Below are 21,883 nucleotides of genomic sequence, written 5' to 3'. Positions count from 1 at the left end.
TACACATTCAACCCACATCTGATAACCCGAAACCCAATAAACTTAAGTTAGAACACTTTAATGGATTCGATTTGTACTTGTATACATAACATATAATTAAGTCCACTAATTAAAGATAATAACTAATACAAGAATCGTCCCCTCCACTTAGCACCCCAATTCAAGTGCTTAGCTTCCTAAGTCCCATTTAACTCGACTTCTTGAATCTATTCACGTGGCTCAGCCATCCCAGTCCCTCCTATAGCTCAGCCCTTCAAAATGACCTAGGTGATGGATCTCTGAGCTTCATATTTAACCTCCCCTCTTAGCATCATGGCCTTCCTCAAGCCCCTTATGATGGGCTTGGCTTCTGATCGCTGGCCTATTCCTGGGTGTAATCTTTGACATGGAAGGGGTCGGGAGACACTCCGTGACCATCATTGGTCAGAACCTCCTTGTAGTTTGTATGTATACAACAGAGCGTGATATGTATTTGTACAATAGGGCATGGTGCGAGCAAATCCCAACCATTACTGGTCAAAGCCCCCCTCACAGTGTATTGGTCAGAGCTTCCTCCTCACTATCCATACTAACACGACTTATGATCCCTAGGGCCCAACAACCTTAGGGCTCCTTAACTTGGTCATATAAAAAGGGTAAAGTTAGTGCTGATAAAGGAAGGGGCCTCTGATTCTCTTTTGTGCTCTCTTTAGTGCTTATCATGAGCTTCTTCTTTCAAGAACTTTACATGAAAGGAAGTAGAATTAGAACCTCTTACTTAGCCTACTAGACAACACGTAGCGTACAAATACAATCCCCCCTATTGAACCACGGAGACCGACCAACTCTTGCACACATCAGTTAGGACACTGACTGAAAGTGGTACCTTAAACAATTCATTGCTTACCCATTTGTTAAGGTTAAGGACTCCCTTATCGTAGTAAAGATACTTTATCGAACTTCTCTAGCACCCTGACACATGTTTAATCCACGTAGATTCATCCATGTCATCGGAGAAAGCTTTGTTACCGGCGATCCAATTTGGACGCATCAGTATAATAATTTTTTTAAAATAAAAATAAAAATAATCACTAGTTATTCGTCAAAATAGATCTAGGTCTTTGGAAGATGGAGAGGTATTTTTGATCTAAGACAAGAGAAAAGGTCTTATTTTGGCATTATAAAATATGTATAAAGTGCTCAAATTTGCATAATTGCTCAATATAAATTTGTCCTCAAATAATTCTAGATTCTTTTGAATCAGAACAACACAAAATACAATCACAATTCATGAATTCCTTCATGATCAGGTCCACTTTCCTGTGTAAGTCATGACATCATTCTAATGAACACTCACATAATTCCCTAGCGTCCTCTAATTAATGGATACATGAGACTTTTTTTTTTTACTCTGATGAGCATCAATCATCTCTACTAATTTATTTAATTCAAAAATATCCATGTCTAGTGATTATGAATAGAATAATTAGAACCGAAAGAGAAGATGATCATACTCCGTTTCATTAACATCCAATGCACAAATACTCTTGTAGCCCTATTGAGCACATAATACTTTAAAAGAAATGGCTGGCATAAATAAGATATATCAGTTAAACTAAACATTAAAATGAAAAATTATCAAGAGAATTATGACATGTAAATGAAACTATTTATCGTTTACTTGCTAACAATCTCATTTCATAAGCATCAACATGAGGACATCAAATCGATCCCAAGTTCAATTCATGAGATAAAATTCCACCGACTACATTTATGCATGTGATTGAAAAGGAGATATAGTTAGAATCCCAACAAATATACTTGCACATAAACCTCGCAATTGAATCCCTCTTTACCACACTTACACCACTTAATCTTTTCATTCCAATCTAGAATATAGGCACTTCACTTCCTGAAATTCAAGTATCCTTTCCTTCCTCCGGTGAGAGTAAGTGTTCCTATCTTCACATCCCACTTAGAGAATTAAGACAGAGCTCCATAGCATGCCACATATGTTGGTTACTGTAAAGGGATCTTCAACTTGACAGCTATATGCGATAAATTTAACTAACTCACCTATGGGAGGTGAAAACTACATATTGCTTAAGTCACTTAAGGAATCAGAAATGTCATCTCTCAGAAGAAGCATCAATGGTAGTAGTCTCCTGCTCTTCTTCCATAACCAAAGACCTAACTGAATCATCAGATGGTATATTGATCCCAGTAAAACCAACCATAACAACAACAGCTCCAATGTAATCCAGCAGGTGAGGAGCATGTCCAGTCAGAGAGTCCACAACTGCAGCAATCGGAACCTGAATTGTGAGACCTGCTGTTGCCACCGTTGTAGTAGTTAGATGGATTGCTTCTGCCCACAAGTAATCACTTAGCACATTGTCCAGCAAACCTGTATTGAACAAATGAGCTAGTGTTGCATTATTTCCCGACCTTAAACCAATTTACACAGCAGAAATGCTTATGTTTGTAAAAGAAAAAAATTTGTGTGACCAAATGAAAGTGAATTTGAGATTTTAAACATAACGTGTTTTTTGGACAATATTTTTCTTACATAACAAGTATATGTAGATGGATGATACGGATAAAGCTGCAAATGGAAGTTTATTATTAGTCTTTGGATCTAGTTTGGACCTTGGTTAGGAAAATGAACTAAAGGAAACCAAATTGAAAAGAGTTGAACTGAGTTGGATTGTGAATTAGGTCTAGTACAATTGACTGGTAGGAGCATAGTAGTAATAAGGCTTGATCAAGCTAAAGACGGCTTCACCAAGGTGAGCTGGCCTAATGAATTGTATTAGGAATTTAGGATTAAGGTGAAGCTAGGTTGTGGGTTGTGTAATACGGATTAATGTGCCAACGTGGCAAATATTGAAGAGATTAATGTGAGGTTGCTATTATTCGTTGGCTGGGACTAGGGTTGCGTATTCAGTTAAAATCGAACCGAATTAACCGAAATCGAACAAATCGAATTTTCTTCAAGCTAATCGAACCGATCGAATTTTAGGACAAAAATCGAATAAACCGAACCGATATAATATCAATTAATTCGGTTTTAATCGAATTAATTGATTTCTCAGGCTTTAACTTCATTTTAATCCCTACTGAATTTAACCGATTTCTTGCAAAATTAATCACTGAATATGCTTTCAAATAATCCTTGTGAAAAGCATCAAATTAATCACCAAAAATTAATTACCGTGAAAAGCAAGCAACAGCTAAGGAATCTTTCAAATTCTTTGAAGAGTGATGGAAGAAGAAAGGGAATCAAGAGGAAAGGGAAAAGGGGGAAAAAAAGAATATTAGAATGAAGCTTACTTCGAGAGGCGAGAGCAAAGGAATTCTTCCAAGGACCTTAGTTGTGGAAGCCTTGGGGGAGGGCATTGGGAAAGAGGAGCTGGCGGCAGCATCTAGCCTAGCCCTTAGGTTGTCAAAGCCGCGGAGGGGAGGCATCGGGCAACCGAGCAGAAGGTAGGAGCCGACAACTAGAGCGATGAGATCCTTCAGTTGTCGAAGTCGCGGAGGGGGCAGGGGGAGGGCATCGAGCAGCCTGGCAGAAGGTAGGAGGTAAGGAGTCGACGACAGCAGGTAGGGCGCCGAGCTCGGCATAAGCCTACGTAAGAATTAGCGTGCAAAAGGAATTTGGGATTTTTATTACAATTTTGGGATTTATTCAATTTGCCTCAAAAAGATCAGTTTTTTCAGTTTAACCAAATTTTAACTTTTAAAATCGAACCGATTAAAATCGATATAATCAATATTTTAATAAAAAAAATTGAATTTCTAAATTAACCAAACTTTAAAATCCAGTCAGTTCGGTCGGTAAAGCTGGTTTAATCAAAATTTTGCTCACCCCTAGCTAGGTCTTGCCCAGAGAATAGCCAGTCACTGTAGCAGATCTCCAAACTACTCATTCCTCCACGTGGCCCTAGTCCCTGGTCCCCTTTGATAGGCCTCAAATTGAACATCACCAAATTGCAGTCCACCATGTAACCAAGGAGTGCAGGTGGATCCAACTATCCCAGTAAATTGATTGGGCACATGTCGGCTTCTCAGTAGTCAAGCTTAGAGCCTTAGTTAACCTCTACTCACACTATTAATCTCCACAATATACGCATCACTCATCCAACAATTCCTAAAAACAAGTGGATAATTTTACCCATATCAATTACCTTCCCAAAGCATTTAGGTGAAATTTTATGCAAAATCTCACTTGATCTTTCCCTATCAGTATCCTAGTATAACTCTTGATCACCACTAATTATTATCTACCTCGAACCACACTCACACTTAATCTCTCTCCTCTAATAATCTTATGATATTAATAGTGCGGCTGGTTATAATTTTTACTTTTGCCTACTTATTGTAGCAGTCTCCTAAATTCTTTTCTCCAACTCAGTTTGCCCTTTTTGTCAGCAAGTATTTCTACTCTAGCTTAATTCACATTTTTACGTTTTTTTTGCTAGTCCAACTCTGTTTAGCATCCTAAATAGAATCATTTTGCACTTAGTATGAGCATTCATGGGTTTTCTCAACCTTTGCCATCTGATTTGCATCTCCCGTAACTTGAATGCTTACTCATTCCTTCAAAACTCTTGATTCAACCGAAGCATAACTTAGAAAAATTGCTCTTGTCAAGGCTTTCCAATTTCAAGCAGGGCAGACACAACCTATTCACCTTGTCAAGGCTTTCCAATTTCAAGCAGGGCAGACACAACCTATTCACCTATTCGTGCTATCCCTAATTGATGTGGCCCACAATCAAAAAGATATATAGGTTGCCCAAATTCATGATCCTAGTCTTGCGCCAATTACTCATTCAACGGCCAGGAACTTGGACTTCTAGAAGAAAGCTCAACCTACTTGATGATTTAGAGTCCAAGTTAAAGAGTTGAAGCCCATAAAAATCTCACAACTTAAGTGCTTCGCAGAGCAGTAATGAGCTGAGCATGAGGCAAACTTTGGAGACATAACTTTTGACTGAAGTGGAATCAAATGACTTTAATTTGTATATCAAACGTGTATTTTGAAGTCTTCTAGAGCAAGTTACAACTAGATTAGTCCAAGCTGTTCAAGTTTCAAGAGAATTTGTTTTTGTTTTATAGTTTGATGTTTATTTATTTTCTTTAGTTCTCATACTTGGAGAGGGTTGTTCTAAGAGTATTATCTACATTAAAAGGTTTAATGTAATGAAAGAGTTTGAATTTTAAAATTTAAGTGTTGATTTCATTTTTTCCCTAAGTTCTTATTTAAGCAATTTACTTGTTTAGTGGCGAATTACATAGATTTTTATCACTCTTCCTTAAGAGTGTGGCAAATCAAAACTAGTCTCTCTTGTTTGTGGTGAACTTTTCTTATCAAACAAGGCTACTGGTGATTCTTATCACTCTTCTATCTTAGAGTGTGATGAATAGAAGCTAGTCTCTCTTGTGTGTAGCCGAACATTTTCATCAAACAAGGATGTTAATGTTTCTTTTATCTTTAAGGCACATCACTAATGCAACCTGAGCAATTGGAAAGGATTCTAATCCAAACCCTCCTACCATATTGATGTTATACTTGAGAAGATAACTGCATTTTGAGGTCCTTCCTCCTCTGTGCTCCCTCCAATACAGATAAAATATACCATTTGACTGTATTACTATCTTCTAAGAGTATTTAAATGTCGGACTCCAACTTCCACTTCACCCTCATACTTCAACTACAAAAATCAAAAGGGAGGGTGTGCATCACTCAATTTTCTTTAACATGTTGGCATCATTTAGAAGTCTTCATTGTTGAATGTTATGCTCTAAGTATCGAGGCGAATGTCAAGCTATTCCACAAAGAACCGGCTTGGTTTTTGAAAGGAAGCTCAACAAGCCCTCTAGAATAGATGGAAAACCAAGGAGATCTCCTCTTACATCAAAAGAGGAAATTCTTTATTCCTAGCCAGCACACCCACTAGTGATGTCAAGATCCTCTCTAAGAGCATTAGCAACTAGGGGTGTAAACAAGTCAAGCCGCTCGCGAGCTATTCAGGTATCAGTGCGAAAAAAAGTTCGTTCGAGTTCATTCGATCAAGTTAACGAGCCGAGCTCGAGCTTAACAGCATTTGGTTCGTGAGCTCACAAACATATTCGTTTAGAGTCTCACGAACGTGTTCGTTAAGAGGCTCGTTTATCTTATATATATATATATATATATATATATATATATATATATATATATATATATATATCTTAAACGAGCTCGAACTAAGCTCATTTAATTTTTAAACAAGTTTTTTTCCAACCAAACTCGAGCCATTTAATTTTATTACGAGCCGAACTCGAGCTTTAAAACTAAAGCTCGAATCGAGTTCAAGCTTAGAGATAACGAACCAAGCCCGAGCTCAAGCCTCTTACTATTCGGCTCAGCTCGTTTACAGCTCTATTAGCAACTCAATCTTCCGTAAAAAATTATGCAAAGTCAATTTTAAATTATAGAATTAGGAGTCACAAAGGTATGACCCTGATACCAGGGAGCAATTTTACTACTTTAGCTCTATCCTCTTAATATTCTTCCCATTTTTTAGATATAGACATCAACTTGGTGGACTACAAGTCAGATTTTTTAAATCATTTCTCGAGATATCTTGAAAAAAAAAACATAAGGAAAGCACCTCTCACAATCCAAAACAAAAAACCCTTGCTCCAACCCCTAAGGCCAAGCTCCCTCCACAAGAGAATCATGTTGTCAAGATCCTATTGAACCTTTTGACAACCCACCACTCCCGAAACATTGTTTAGCTACAAGAGGTCAACACCCTCTAGGAGTTTCCAGAAGCATATATAGCCTATAAACTTTAAGGCCGAGGTATTAAGCACACAAAAACAGCTCTCAGCGCCCCAACTTTGTTAGATTTTGAAGCTTTTAAGGATTCAAATGAAGGATCCTCTCAAACTGAGTTCAAAGGCCCAAATTGATACAACATTAAACTTTGTTGAGCTGCATACAACTATATAATCGGAATCTTCAAAATCACTTTCCATAACCTAAGGACACTATTCCAAACCCAATAGGAAGCTAAAGACACTAATGAGTCCTGAAGAAGCTCGAAACAAACCAGAAGCCTTCATGGTGTGCTGCTGCCCATTCTTTCTGTCTAGCTTCACAGTATAGGCACCTCCAAAATAAACTCCTTTTTTGTCAAACACAAACTACTTCTTCCATGAACACATGGTTCTCAAAAACTATGCACAAGATGTTGGAGTTCATATTAATTGGCTGCTTGAGCAGGCCAAGAACAAGAAGTTCCATATAGAGAATAAAGATTTACTCAAGAAAGGATCTCAATTTGATATCGGCCAGCAGAAGAAACTCACAAAGAAAATGGAAAATTTGTGAATTTCACTCGCCTAATCAAAAAGCAAAGAATAGTAACTTGCTGGGAAACACGAACAGTTAGTTCTAGAGCACAGTTAGGTCACCTCATCCCACCAAGCTCTACTCGATAATACAAGGCTCAAGCAATGAGCATCTTTGGCCTCGATACCTTACTTAAGTAGCAGTAAAAATACTTAGCAAAGCTGGTAAAAAACTTATAGAAGCTCACCTCTAGGAACTTAACCTGAAATCATGTATAACAAGAGCTCGATATGGCAATTCAGGCCTATAAGGACTCTAATCATTTCACAGCGGATCTACTTAAATATGCTAGAATCTTCTTCCACCTGAGCTACTAACTTTTCTGCCATCAAGCTACTCAAGTCATACCTTCCTTGGAATCAACCTTTCCCATAAACTACAAAAAGGCTAAGGGTGATGACCAACTCGAAGAAGGGTAGATCTATTTGATGACAATGTGGAGCTTCACCCCATTCCTGGAACAAAATGCAGAAGAAAAGGAAGGTTGCATAGAAAAGCTCACTCAGCTCAATTTCTAGTTGTTAGCTAGAGTCACTATGTATTTTGAATTTCTGTTGTTTGGCTAGGCATATAATTAAATGTAATTTTAAATCAGTATTGAAATAGATCAAAATTTCAGTCTGCCATTTACAACCAATAGGGCTCACTTTCTTTCCTTTTTGTGGGTAAGGACTTCAGATTTTTATTTTTTATTTTTTCAAATCTGCCTTTTTATGGCCTTAGGGTTCACCTCTTTACTTCAAAACAGGCTTACCTTTTACAGTCTTTAAGGCTCACCTCTTTCCTTGACAGAGAAGAACTTAGGACCTTGTCTTTTAGGTCTGCTTTTTATTACTTGTATGGTTCACCTCTTTACTTGATGATAGATAAGGCTGTCTTTTGTAACCTTAAGACACCTGTCTTCTGATGTGATCTGTCCATCAGCAGTTCAACCTATAGTCTTTACCTTATTTTAGTTAAACCAAAGGGTATACTTTATTGGCAACTCGTTCCGAGAATCATACTTGTTGCATTCAATTTGTCAGAGATGTGATCATTTCACCATCATCTTGCTCGATTTCTTTGCTGACTGAATATTTTGAAATGTTAGAATTTTATTATGAATGACATCATAATGCCCAAAGACACCCATTTAGTAATGGAAATGCATATTGAACTTCAAGTAAAACTTTCAGTAATTTGGCTGCATGCCATGTTTAGGTTCCCTTCCACAGTAGTAAGTTTGAGTGTTCTGAGTTGCACCCTGACCTTGTTTAGCCTCTCCAAGTTATGCATAATTGCATATTTTTTCCTTGCTGCGTAGGCAGAGTTGCTTCTTATTTCCATATGACCATATCTTCCACCTAAAATGTAAAATACACATTTCTATAGGAACTGTAATGCTTCTAATTTAGACCTTCAATTCCCATTTGTACATATTCTTATTATACACTTGGACAATGATCAACTTAAATTGTACAATATGCCCTCGAGTATGATTCTGAACAGACTAGAAAATTCATGTTCATATACAACTGCTGAGTGAAGTTCAGCATCTGATATGATGGCATTGTTGTTTCTACCAAAATTATTACCTCAAAACCAAAGACCACGTTAAAAGGTTATTCTCCTGTCATTGACCTCAATGTAGTTTTGTATGCCCAAAGTACTAGAAAGCTCCTCCCCTCGCGTTGTTCTAAAGTCAATACCAATTCAATATTGCATCAAGTACTATGAACCTCCGCCAGTCGACAGTTTGTGCTTAATGCACTACCGAGGTGAATCTTAAATCAATATCATATTCTAAACACTACTTCAATTTAGAACTGAACTGTCCATTGTCCAGTATCAGAACTCTAGGTATTTCAAACTGAATTAATGTTCTTCCATGAGGAATCCTCCGATTGCTTCTTTGTGCATTCCTCACTATTTCTTCCCATTTAGAAAAGTGATCAACTCCAACAACTAAAATGTTTTGCTTAATTATTTAACATGGAAAAGACTCAAGGATATCAACCCCCATAAGTAGAAAGGTTATTTTAACAAACTTTTTATAGAACTCACACTTCACAAATTCAGCTACATTGTGCAAACTAAGCCAAAAGTAACCTGCTCTCATAACCTTGAATACCAAAATCTTTGCACTTACGTTGTTTCCATGCATCACATCTCGTGAACTTTCTACCTTGTAATGCCAATTTCCCCTTTGCATGTATGCATAGATTTTATCCATCCAATAGCGACATTTAAGCATGTTAACAGCAAAATCCTTGGATAATTTGGGTTAGAATCATTCCTATTTCACACATACCCTTTAATGCCATTATGACAACCTTGGGAGGGGCATCAAAATTGGTATCACCTGGTCTCAGAATATACACAATGATGCTAAAAGACTGGAATTGCTCCCTCAACAGTTGCACTTTTCTAGGTATGTTGCCATACTTACTTTAGTCTCAAACTCAAGCACGCTTCACTACCATGTGAAAACTACTAAACACATGAAAGTTATTTGTCATCATCGCTATAGCAAAATTAACCCCACTACTATTCTGACTTAGTCAACACAAACTAAAATCTCAATGGCCTCTCAAAAGAACACCCCTCTATATTCATTAACACTAAACCAGCTCCCCCGTTGCTTCTAGTGGTGGGTACATCTATATACGACACTCATCTTCCAAACTCCTCTATGAACTTTGTCATTTCTGCAATAAAATCTGCCACATTTGATCCTTCAGGCCAATTTCCTTTGGAACACCAGCTCAAATTCACTCACTTCGATGGTCTGATATAGCATTCTCCCTGGCACATTAGATTGATATAATCTGTTGTAAAGGATAACTTAACAACACTTGAATTGTATGCCCCTAGAAATATGCTTGAAGATTGGGGTTATCACCAATGAATAGACTGGTTTTTCAATGTTGCTTATCTTAATTTGACCCTTTCATGATAAGACACACAGTAAATCAGTCACCCCAGATCCTCTTCTTTCACTAAAACAGGATTCAATGCATGTTCTAATATTTAAGTGAATTATCATCTGATTCCTCACACTTGGTCAAGCTAATTGCAAAAGACTATCAAAAATCTTCTTTTAATCCTTTAAAAGCATCTTTTTCTTCGCCGTTCACTTGGTCTTTAAGGTTTTCAAGAAAGGAGTAGAACCTTGAAAAAAATCTACATAGTGTTGTCAAAGATTTAAAATCCCATTCGAAGTTAGGGTTTTGATATTAGAATGTATACTAAAAGTCTAGATTTTGTATAAACATTTATTTTGAAATGAGAATCACATTGGTCAAATGTCTGCATTTAGTTAAATGCAGTTGTCCATTTAATTTATATTGTAAATAACATGGTATCACACAGAAGATCATGTTATCAGTTCCTTATAAATTATAAATAGTAGCTCACGGTCGAGATGGATATGGACAAACCATTGGAACGGTTGTAGTATAATTTGGTATTAGTCTATCTTGACTATAAAATTACACTAGTACACTATGTGTGTATTGAGCAGGACCATTTGAAGTTGTTCGATTTATACTGACTGCATAAAAGAATAGAACCTTTGTTATTATGAATGTGCGTACTCTTAATCCCGATATAATAACAAGTACATGTACTTAGTATTTATTTCTTTAATTTATCAATGGGTGAGATTTATTCGTTAAATCAATAGGCCCGATAAGTTGGGAAATAATATTATTTATATGATGTGTTGTTGATCATAGAAAGAAACTGTCTTATTTATTAGGATGATGATGTCCCCTTGAAAAGCTCATAAGGATTGTCATGTAAACCCTACAGGTGGACTTAGTTCCGACATGACAATGAAGTTGAGTGGTACTACTCTTGGAGCTAGATGTTAATTAAGTGAGTTGCTCATTTAATCAATGGACATTCGATATCTTAAACACAGGGAGATTAACAAACTCATGATAAAAAGGAGTCCATAATGTAATATGGGATTAGTGTGGTAGTTTAATAATAACTCTTTAGTGGTATGAGTTATTATTGATGAACTTAAGTTGGATGTTCGGGTCGAACACAGGAAGCTCAAGCTCATCAGGAGGCCAAAACCAATTCCTCCTCTAGGTCCCTGTTGTAGCCTCTATGTATAAAGCCTCGCATCCACCCAAGTCATCCTTATGGCTGGCTAAGATGAGTTTAAAAGTGGGTTTTTAATTTTTTAAATCTTTCTTTTTGTAGCCATCTATAATGTTTTAAAAAATATATATATATTTTAAAAACTTTTTACTTTTCTTTTTTGAAACCATTCACATGGTTTTAAAAGAGAGTTTTAAATTTAAAAAAAACTTTCCTTTTGTAGTCATCTACAATGGTTTAAAAGAGAGATTTTATTTTTGTTAAAACTTTCCTTTTTTGTAACCATGATTTAAAAGATGTTAGGATCGTCGTACTCGGCTAGAGAGGGGGGGTGTGAATAGCCGACCCCAAAGATGTTAGAAAACGTTTCTTTCTACAAATCTAGTTAGCGCAGCGGAAATACAATAATAGAAATGAGAACGAGAAGATCAAACCTTAGACGCAGCGATGTAACGAGGTTTGGAGATGAAACTCCTACTCCTCGGCGTGTCCGTAAGGTGAACGAAGCCTATCAATCCGTCGGTGGATGAAACCCCGGATAACCGACTAATATGAACTCCTTCTGGGTGGAGAAACCTCACCACAAAGTCTTTGCAACAGCAAAACAGAGGAGTACAACAATAGAGGAAACAAACAAGAACAATAGAAATTGTAAACACACTTGCTTGCCTTCTCGTCGGAGTCCGTTGATGAAGCAGCAGCTTCACGGCTCCAGCAGCTAGAAAACCAGCACGAAGCTCACGCGAAGCTTCAGCAAACCGAGAGCTCAGCAAAGCTCAAATCGCAGTAAGGAGGAAGAGCAAGAAGTGTTCCTGTAGAGGCCTCGATCTCGATATATAACCTGCGAAGAAGAAGACACATAAACTAGCCGTTGTGTCGCAACGGCTAGGGCCTGGACCGATCAGGCACACTCCTGATCGGTCCAGGAGTGTTCTGATCAGTCTTGGGGACCGATCAGGCTAAGCCTGGACCAATCAGGCTATGTCCTAATCGGTCCAGGAAGACCCTGATCGGTCCTGGGGACCGATCAGAGCTTCCTTTGATCGGTCCAGGGACCGATCAGCATGCATGTCCCTTCCTTTTTCTCCCGAACTTCTTGCCTTCTGATCGTTAGCTCGATCGGTCCGCATCGATCGATAACACTCGAGGGCTATCGTTGTTACCGATCGGTCACCGCATCGATCCGTATACCATCAGATCACCGGATCGATCCATCGACGATCCGTAACTCGTTTTGCCCAAACCAAGTCCAAACCAATATCCGGTCAACCTCGACTTGGTACATCACTTAACATCCGGTCACTCCCTCGACCGCTAAGACTCCCCACCAAGTGTCCGGCCAACTTTCACCCACTTGACTTTTTCTTCGTGTCAAGTATCCGGCCACCCTCGACCTACTGACCTTCTCAACACCGACGTCCAATCACCCGATCCATCCGGATTTTCCTCGCCCGCTTCACTCACCAGACTTTCCAACCGCCGCTTCACTCACGTGACTTTCACCAACCGGCTTCACTCACCGGACTTTCACCGCCTCGGCTTCACTCACTGTGACTTTCACCTAGCTTCACTCACTAGGATTTTCACAACTGCCTGGCTTCACTCACCAGACTTTCCACCGCCTGGCTTCACTCACCGGACTTTCACCGCCTCGGCTTCACTCACCGTGACTTTCCACATCCGGTCCAGAGAACGAGCTACTGAGCCCTCTCTGAACACAGTCGAGGAACGAGCTACCGAGCCCTCTCCGACTTCCATCCGGTCCGAGAACGAACTCCCGAGCCCTCTCGACCACAACCCGAGAACGAGCCTACCGAGCCTCTCCGACTTCCCATGTGCCAAGCTTCCATACTGACTTCTCCGCCAAGTCTCCATACTGACTTTTCCCGCCAAGCTCCCCGCTGACTTTTCACCACGCCAAACTCCCCGCTGACTTTTCCCACGCCAAGCTCCCCGCTGACTTTTCCCGCCAAGCTCCCTCGCTGACTTTTCCGAGTCAGTCAACTCACTCGGGTCAACCAGTCAACCTTGACCATGTCGCACTCCACAATCTCCCAAGTCAGATCCTCAGAAACGTCAAGATACAACTTTTCTGTTCACGTCAAACATTGTCAAACATAACTCGTCAAACATCAAAACACAACTCGGGTCAAGTCAACTCGAGTCTGGTCAACCAGGTCAACCTTGACCTAAGGTTGCACCAACAAAAGAAAGGTTTAAATTTCAAAAATCTTTCCTTTTTTAGCCATCTACAATATTTAAAAGAGGAATTTTTAATTTTAAAACTTTCCTTTTGTAGTCATCCACAATAGGAAATTTAAAAGAGATATTTTAATTGTTGTTAAAATCTTTCCTTTTTATTCATTACCAAGGATTATAAAAAAGGATAGATGGTGTCTTAGAGGAAATAATCATCTACACAATTTCTATTCCTCTTCTATTCTCCTTGTGGCCGACCCCCTCATATTCTTATTCTCCCCTTGCTTTCTCACCTAAGGCCGGCGGCATCAAGAGGCTTCAACCATCTTGTGACCGACGGGTTGCAAGGAAGAAAGAAGAACAAGAGGTGGTGTTCCTATCTCTGATCCCTTGGTGGCCGAAAGTCTTAGAAGAAAGGACTTGGTTGATTTTTGCGTCTTGGTAGATCGTCGCCCACACGACGTCCAAGAAAAGGAGAGAAATACAACAGAAGATCAAGAGGTTTTTAAGCTACAAAGAAAGGTATAACTAGTTAAGTGTTTCCGTTGTATACTAATTTATTTTTCCTTTGTATGGATCCTGAAGTACCAACACAAGAGGCTAGCGATCTTGTGCTTTAATTGAGGTCTCTGTAGTTTAAGCTAGGGTTTACTGTAAGGAGTTTAAACATTCAATTTCTTTGAAAGGCTTTGACTAAGAAATGGTGGATAATCTCATACCCAAGAAGGCCGAGTGCCTCGCCAACGACATGGAAGTCAATCCTTGAAATAGATATTTAATCAACTTCTGTAATATGTTTTAACTTCTGATGAATACATGGGTTGAACTTAAATTAATAATGTTAAGTTTCGTTTGCAATTCAAGTTTAACTTCTGAAAAGCACATGGGTTGATAGGAAAAGTTCTGTGCTTGTATAAATTTTTGTATAGGAGAAACAGAACGAAATTCCGAATAGTGCCAACAATTGGTATCAGAGCTAGTTTTCTGCCTCTGTGCATTTGGTTTTCAATTAAATTATGTACTTTTCTTACATAAATTTAGGCAGGATAATAGTAGGATGTGCAAATAGATTAACTATGTGGTTGCAGACATCCTAGTTCCAACTGATCCTGTCTGAATCACCGAACCAAAGGACGCTGGGCACGTGGTGCGCTCCTAGTCGAGGACGTAGACCTCCGTCTGGTCGCACGAATCTCCGGCGAACCTGCACAAAAATCGGGCTGGGAAGGGTTCCCGGCGTCGACCCTCCGACGCTCAAGTCAGGCAAGGAAGTATTGCAAAAGGTGGCTCCAGAGATCAATTTTCCGCGTACCTGAGGCGAAGTAAGAGGCTCTATATATAGAGCGAGGAGAGAACTAATGCACGTTCACCGAGGTGCAGACGTGTCAGCCACCCATACCTTGGTATGTACTTGTCAGAGAGCTTACCTGACACTATACTGCTACAGTCCGAGCATGTCTTTGATGGGACAGCAAGGCACCCCGTCGCCAGACTAGGGGTATGGGGTAGTCATACGACTTGACGGCTGCCAGGTGTTCTTCTTTACCCACCGCCGCCGGACGTCCGTCCTACCGACCGGCGAAGAACGTCGTCCGGACGGCCTTAATTCCTCGCCGGGCGGCCCGCCCTCCGCCGGCCATATGCATCGTTTATCGAGGCTTAACCCGATCCCTACCGGTGCCTTTTACTACCGATGTCCTTCCTTCTAAATCCGGCCGTTCTTTCTCCGACGGGCCACCGGGCCCTTTAACCTCCCGTGTTGATCCTCGTTATGGGGTTCCGATTCTTACAACCGGATCATCAACTATTATATCCTATTGGGTTTGTGTGATTTGACCCCTGCACGCTAAGGCATTTTACAGCATTTATCAGAATTATTAAATACAGCACAAGCTGATTAGTTTTAGTATTTTACATTCTATTCGATCTAGATTATATGTACATTCCCTTGTGGAATATAGGATCGATAAATGTAAAATTTTATTTTGTCGCGGATCGTATTCTTGCGAGGCGTGGTGTTATTTGAGGACAGAGGCGCAGTGGAAAAGGAAGCAAGATAGACGCGACGACATGACCCGTTGGTGGCGGCTAGGGTTGGTGGCACACGGAGGACAGCTATGGATGAGACCATAATAGTTGGAAAATTATTTTTCATATTTATTGTCTTTTATGTTGTTTATATGTGTTGTGTGTGTGCATGTTAAAATTCCTCGTTTTAAATAACTAAGTGGGAGAGGAATTATTTAAATTTCACGGTCTCCATTGCTGGTTTGTAAGTGATACATTCAAACTTACGCGTTGGCTTTGAGTGTCTTCCTCCACATCAGATGAGTTTGTTTGCGGATCACTAGATCAAACTTCCTTTATGGATGATTATAGGAAAGTATTTAGGTTTGTGTGATCCTCTCCATCTGAAGGGGCACAATCCTATTAAATAGACTAAGTATCAAGTAATGATATACACTTAGGCGCATTTAATAGTATCCTCCCCATCGGAGTCACTGCTATTATTTGTGTGACCGAAGAAAAACCAACTATTACACCCTGTTTGGAATCCTATGGAATTGGATTCTTATGGTAATTGGAATTCAATTCCATAGTTTGGAATGAATTTTTGAGATGGATTTGATATGGAATTCAATTCCAATTCCATTCAAAACGTGAATAGTAAATCAGACCTCAAATGATCAGATTTGGATAGGGATTTACCATGAACAACTAAAATTATTTAATTGCCCTTTTAACTTAAAACCCTTTGTCCATCTACCGACTCTCTTGTTTTCTCCTGCCTTTCTCCCGTGCGTCGTTTCTCCTTGTGTCGAAAACTTCTCCTTGCACCGTTTCTCCCGTGCGCCACCTTCTTCATACTACTGTCTTAAATGTGCGATCCCTTCTTTCTATTCTCTAATACTTAACTTGATTATTAAATGATTAGTTATGAGGATAAAATAGTAAATGTATAAGAATGGAATTCAATTCAAATAGATTCCAAATTAAGAAATTCAATTCAATTCTATTATTCACTAATCCATTCCAAACATAGGAATTGAATTCAATTCCTGGCAGAATTCAATTCCTAATGGAATTCAATTCAATTCCTTCACTTAAGTTGTTTCCAAACAGAGTGTTAATTTTATTTGTTATAAAGTTAGGTTGACAAGATAATAAAATTAATGGGTAAAATCTCTCCTACAAATGTTTGAATTTATATAGTGGCATACAAAATTCACGATATTTTGAGATGTTGGTGAATTTAAATGATATTGTTTGAGGAATCAATATTATTTTAAATTCTAAAGTTTTAACCAAATATTTTGTAATTCTTAGAATTTCAAATGGCTTTCAATCCTCTTGTTGTTATATTGAAAGAAAACAAACTTACTGGTCCTAATTGCATTGATTGGAAATGAAATTTGGACACTGTCTTAACTGCTAAAGGTTACAAGTTCATACTTTTTGAGATCTGTCCAAGCCTGCCTAATAGTGATTCTAGTGAAGAGGAGATTGAGTATCATAAGAAATAGGTCAGAGCAGATGAGATGGCGCGGTATTACATTTTGGCTTTTATGTCAAATGTGCTGTAACATCAACATCAGGTCATGCCTACCGCTTATGACATGATGTGCAATCTCAAGGAACTCTTCGGACACCAGAATCGGGCTGCTGGGCAGAGGCTATGAGAAACTTGATGACGACCACCATGACTAAGGGAACATCCGTAAAAGATCATATCCTCAAAATGATGGCTCTTTTGAATGAGATGGAAGTCCTTAGAGCAAAAATCGATCGGGAAACCCAGGTCGATATCATTCTCCAAACGTTGCCTAAAAGTTTTGAGCAGTTCTGCCTGAACTACAACATGAACAAAAGGGTTTATTCGTTGGCGGAACTTTAGACAGAACTTGAAGCAGCAGAAGGGTTATTTCGTCAAAGTTCTCAAATTCACATTACTGAAAATGTTTCTGCTTCTAAGTCGAAAGGCAGAAAGAAGAAAAAGAAACGAGTTGGTTCAGCAAAGAAAGTGAATCGATCTCAAGGGACTGGCCGCATACAGGTGTGAAGAAGCCGAAGGGCAAGTGCTTCACATGCAAGCAGTCTGGACATTGGAAAGTGGACTGTCCTCTCAGAAAGGAGAACAATAAAGGTATATGTTATTCTCTAGTAGTTGAAACATGTTTAGTGGTGTTATCTACCGGTACGTGGTGTGTAGATACGGGAGTCACTGATCATGTATGCAATTTATTGCAGGGTTCCAGGAAACTCGACGACTACATCAAGGGGAGATTACCGTCTATATGGGCAATGCTACAAAAGTGGTGGCTGTTGCAGTAGGAGATGTTTATTTATCTTTTGATAAAAACAAAACATTGATTTTGAAAAATTGTCTTTATGTACCATGTTTTAGAAAGAACTTGATTTCAGTTTCTAAATTATTTATGGATGGATATTTTATTTCTTTTGATGATAAAGTAGTTGTTAAGAAAAATATGGTAGTTATCTGTTCTGATACGTTGGTTGGCAATTTGTATATTCTAAATCATTTTAAGTCAGTAACCTCTACTCCCACAGAATTGTGGAATGGGCGTAAGCCTACTCTGAAACTATTCGGATTTGGGGTAGTCCAGCACATGTGCTGAAGGGAGACGCTGATAAGTTGGAATCACGTACAGAAATTCGCTTGTTTGTGGGTTATCCTAAAGAAACGAAAGGTGGTTTATTTTATAGTCCTAAAGATCAGAAGGTCATTGTTAGCACCAATGCCCGATTTTTAGAAAATGACTATGTAATGAACTACAAGCCCATGAGTAAAATTGTTCTTGAGGAAATAAGAGAAAACACGTTTACCTTAGTACCAACGGTACAAGAAGAGATACCACAAAAAACTGCAACACGTGTCACAAATGATGCACAATCACAAGTAGTGTCTCGTCGTAGTGGGAGGGTTGTTAGGCAACCTGATAGATTCATGTTTTTGGGAGTCGGACTTGATCCCTAGTAAACATGAACCTGATCCCTGCACATATGATGAAGCACTCCAAGATAAAAATGCAGCATCTTGGCAAAGTGCAATGAACTCTGAAATAAAATCTATGTATTCTAATCAGGTATGAGACCTTGTAGAACCACCAAATGGTGTAAAATTCATTGGGTGTAAATGGGTCTACAAAAGAAAAAGAGGGACAAACGGGAAGGTGGAAACTTTCAAAGCAAGGCTTGTTGCAAAAGGGTATACTTAGAAAGAGGGAATCGATTATGAGGAAACTTTTTCGTCGGTAGTCATGCTTAAGTCTATCCGGATTCTTTTATCTATTGTCGCTCATATGGATTATTAGATTTGGCAAATGGATGTCAAGACAGCTTTCCTTAATAGAAGTCTTGAAGAAAATATCCATATGAAGCAACCAGAGGGATTCATCATACGGGCAAAGAGCATCTCAGATATAAGCTCAATCGGTCTATCTACGAATCAAGCAAGCTTCAGATCTCGAACATCCCATTAATGAAGTGATCTAATCTTATGGATTTATTGATGTCCCGATGAGTCTCTGTATACAAGAAGAACGACGGAAAATACGGTGGTATTTCACTATACGTAGATGACATTTCATGATCGGGCAACAATGTCAAAGTATTGTCAGACGTAAGGGCATGGTTGTCCAAGCAGTTTGATATGAAGGATTTGGGAGAATGTGGACATATTCTTAGGATCAAAGTAATAAAGGATCGCAAGAAAAGAATATTGTGTTTATCTCAAGCTTTATACATCGATACTATTCTAGCTCGTTTTAGCAAGTAAAAGTCCAAGAAAGGTTTTCTACCTTTTCGGCATAGAGTACCTTTATTTAAAGAGATGTCTCCTAAAACATCAAAGGAAATAGAGGACACGGCGCCTTACGCTCACCGTAGTAAGCCTAATGTATGTGATTCTACGAGACCGGATATCCGCTTTGTTGGCACGGTTAGAGATATCAAGGTAACCCGTGACAAGGACATTGATCGCCGTAGCATATATCAAATACCAAAAATACTAGATTATACGCTAGTTTACTGTGCAGATGATTTGCCCCGGTTACAGATTCGGACTTAATCGATAGGACAATAGAAGTCGACCTGTGGTATGTGGTTTATTTTGGGAGGTGGAGCCATAAGACGGAGGAATGTTAAGTAGAAATGTGTTTCGACTCCACCACGGAAGTCGAGTATGTGGCAACCTCGACGCAGCCCAAAGAAGTCAGATGGCTCAAACTTCATGGACTTAGATGTGATTGGTTTCAAAATTATCACAATTTATCGTGATAATAGTGGTGCAATAGCAAACTCGAAGGAACCACGAACCCATAAAACAAGTAAACACATTGAGCGTAGTACCACCGACACGAGACATCGAAAGCGAGGAGAAGTCATATCGCCAAGATCGCATCAAGATAACCCGCAAATCCTTTCACCAAGGCCCTTTCGCAGAGCTATGGGTACGCTGAGGGATGGAGATCGATGATGCCAACATATACGCAAGATACTTTTCAGATAAGTGAAGATTGTTAGAATGTATACTAAAAGTCTTTTCTGTATAAACATTTATTTTGAAATGAGAATCACATTGTTCAAATGTTCGCATTTAGTTAAACGCAATGTCATTTAATTTATATCAGATAACATGCGATGTCACACGTAAGATTATGTTATCAGTTCCTTATAAATTATAAATAGTAGCTCACAACCGAGATGGATATGGACAAACCATTGGAACGGTTGTAGTGTAATTTGGTATTAGCCTATCTTAACTATAAAATTACACTAGTACACTATGTGTGTATTAAGCAGGACCATTTGAGGTTGTTCGATTTATACTGACTGCATAAAAGAACAAAACCTTTGTTATTATAGATGTGCATACTCTTAATCCTGATATAATAACAAGCACATGTACTTAGTATTTATTTCTTTAATTTATCAATGGGTGAGATTTATTCGTTAAATCAATAGGCCCGATAAGTTGGGAAATAATATTATTTATATGATGTGCTGTTGATTATAGAAGAAACTGTATCTTATTTATTAGGATGATGATGTCCCCTTGAGGAAAACCCCACAGTGGACTTAGTTCATACGACAACGGTCGAGTGGTACTACTCTTGGAGCTAGATGTTAATTAAGTGAGTTGTCAGCAACTCATTTAATTAATGGGCATTCGATATCTTAAACACCGGGAGATTAACACACTCATGATAAGGAGTCCATAATGTAATATGGGATTGGTGTGGTAGTTCAATAATAACTCTTTAGTGGTATGAGTTATTATTGATGAACTTAAGTTGGATGTTCGGGTCGAACACAGGAAGCTCAAGCTCATCAGGAGGCCAAAACCAATTCCTCCTCTAGGTCCCTATTGTAGCCTCTATGTATAAAGCCTCGCATCCACCCAAGTCATCCTTATGGCCGGCCAAGATGGGTTTAAAAGTGGGTTTTTAATTTTTTAAATCATTCTTTTTGTAGCCATCTACAATGTTTTAAAAGAGATTTTAAATTTTAAAAACTTTCCTTTTTTGAAGTCATTCACATGGTTTTAAAAGAGAATTTTAAATTTAAAAAAATCTTTCCTTTTGTAGTCATCTACAATGGTTTAAAAGAGAGATTTTATTTTTGTTAAAACTTTCTTTTTTTGTAACCATGATTTAAAAAAGAGGTTTTAATTTTAAAAATCTTTCCTTTTTTAGCCATTTATAATGTTTAAAAGAGGGATTTTTAATTTTAAAATTTTCCTTTTGTAGTCATCCACAATAGGAAATTTAAAAGAAAAATTTTAATTGTTGTTAAAATCTTTCCTTTTTAGCCATTACCAAGGATTATAAAAGAGGATAGATGGTGTCTTAGAGGAAATAATCATCTACACCATAGTTGTCAAAAGCGCAAAGCGCAAAAAAACGCTCAAGGGTCTTGGGGCTTAAAGCGCAAAGCGCAAGGCGAAGCGCGGACTTTACGGAAAAGAACATAATAAACAAAAGGGCTATTATATCTATTAAAAAAACTTTCAAAATGTCTTTGAAAATCCAAATAACCATAAACAAAATATTCTTTGATGAAGTTGCAGATTACTGAAAATTAAAAGTCTTTGAAAGTATGATACATGAAATATCAAATATCAAAATAATCATCTTCTTCATCTTCATTGTCTAAATCTATGTCATCAGCTCTATCGCTTGATTTGTAT

General features: G+C 38.5%; 1 protein-coding gene across 10 annotated transcripts in view; it reads right to left on the bottom strand.

The window, feature by feature from the left end:
- Positions 1-1,640: 1,640 nt before the first annotated feature.
- LOC122031818 (thiamine-repressible mitochondrial transport protein THI74-like) overlaps positions 1,641-21,883 on the bottom strand; it is a 74,777-nt gene continuing 54,534 nt past the window's right edge. For all 10 annotated transcript variants that reach the window (XM_042590971.1, XM_042590970.1, XM_042590975.1 and 7 more), the window contains one exon: positions 1,641-2,386. In XM_042590971.1, coding sequence (XP_042446905.1) covers positions 2,109-2,386 — 278 coding nt within the window. In that variant the 3' untranslated portion in view covers positions 1,641-2,108. The remainder of the gene's footprint in view (positions 2,387-21,883) is intronic.

This window comes from Zingiber officinale, chromosome 11A (genome assembly GCF_018446385.1).
Source record: "Zingiber officinale cultivar Zhangliang chromosome 11A, Zo_v1.1, whole genome shotgun sequence".
Classification (NCBI taxonomy): Eukaryota; Viridiplantae; Streptophyta; class Magnoliopsida; order Zingiberales; family Zingiberaceae; genus Zingiber; species Zingiber officinale.
Note: the sequence above shows the minus strand (reverse complement) of the source record. Positions and strands in the feature narration are given on the sequence as shown.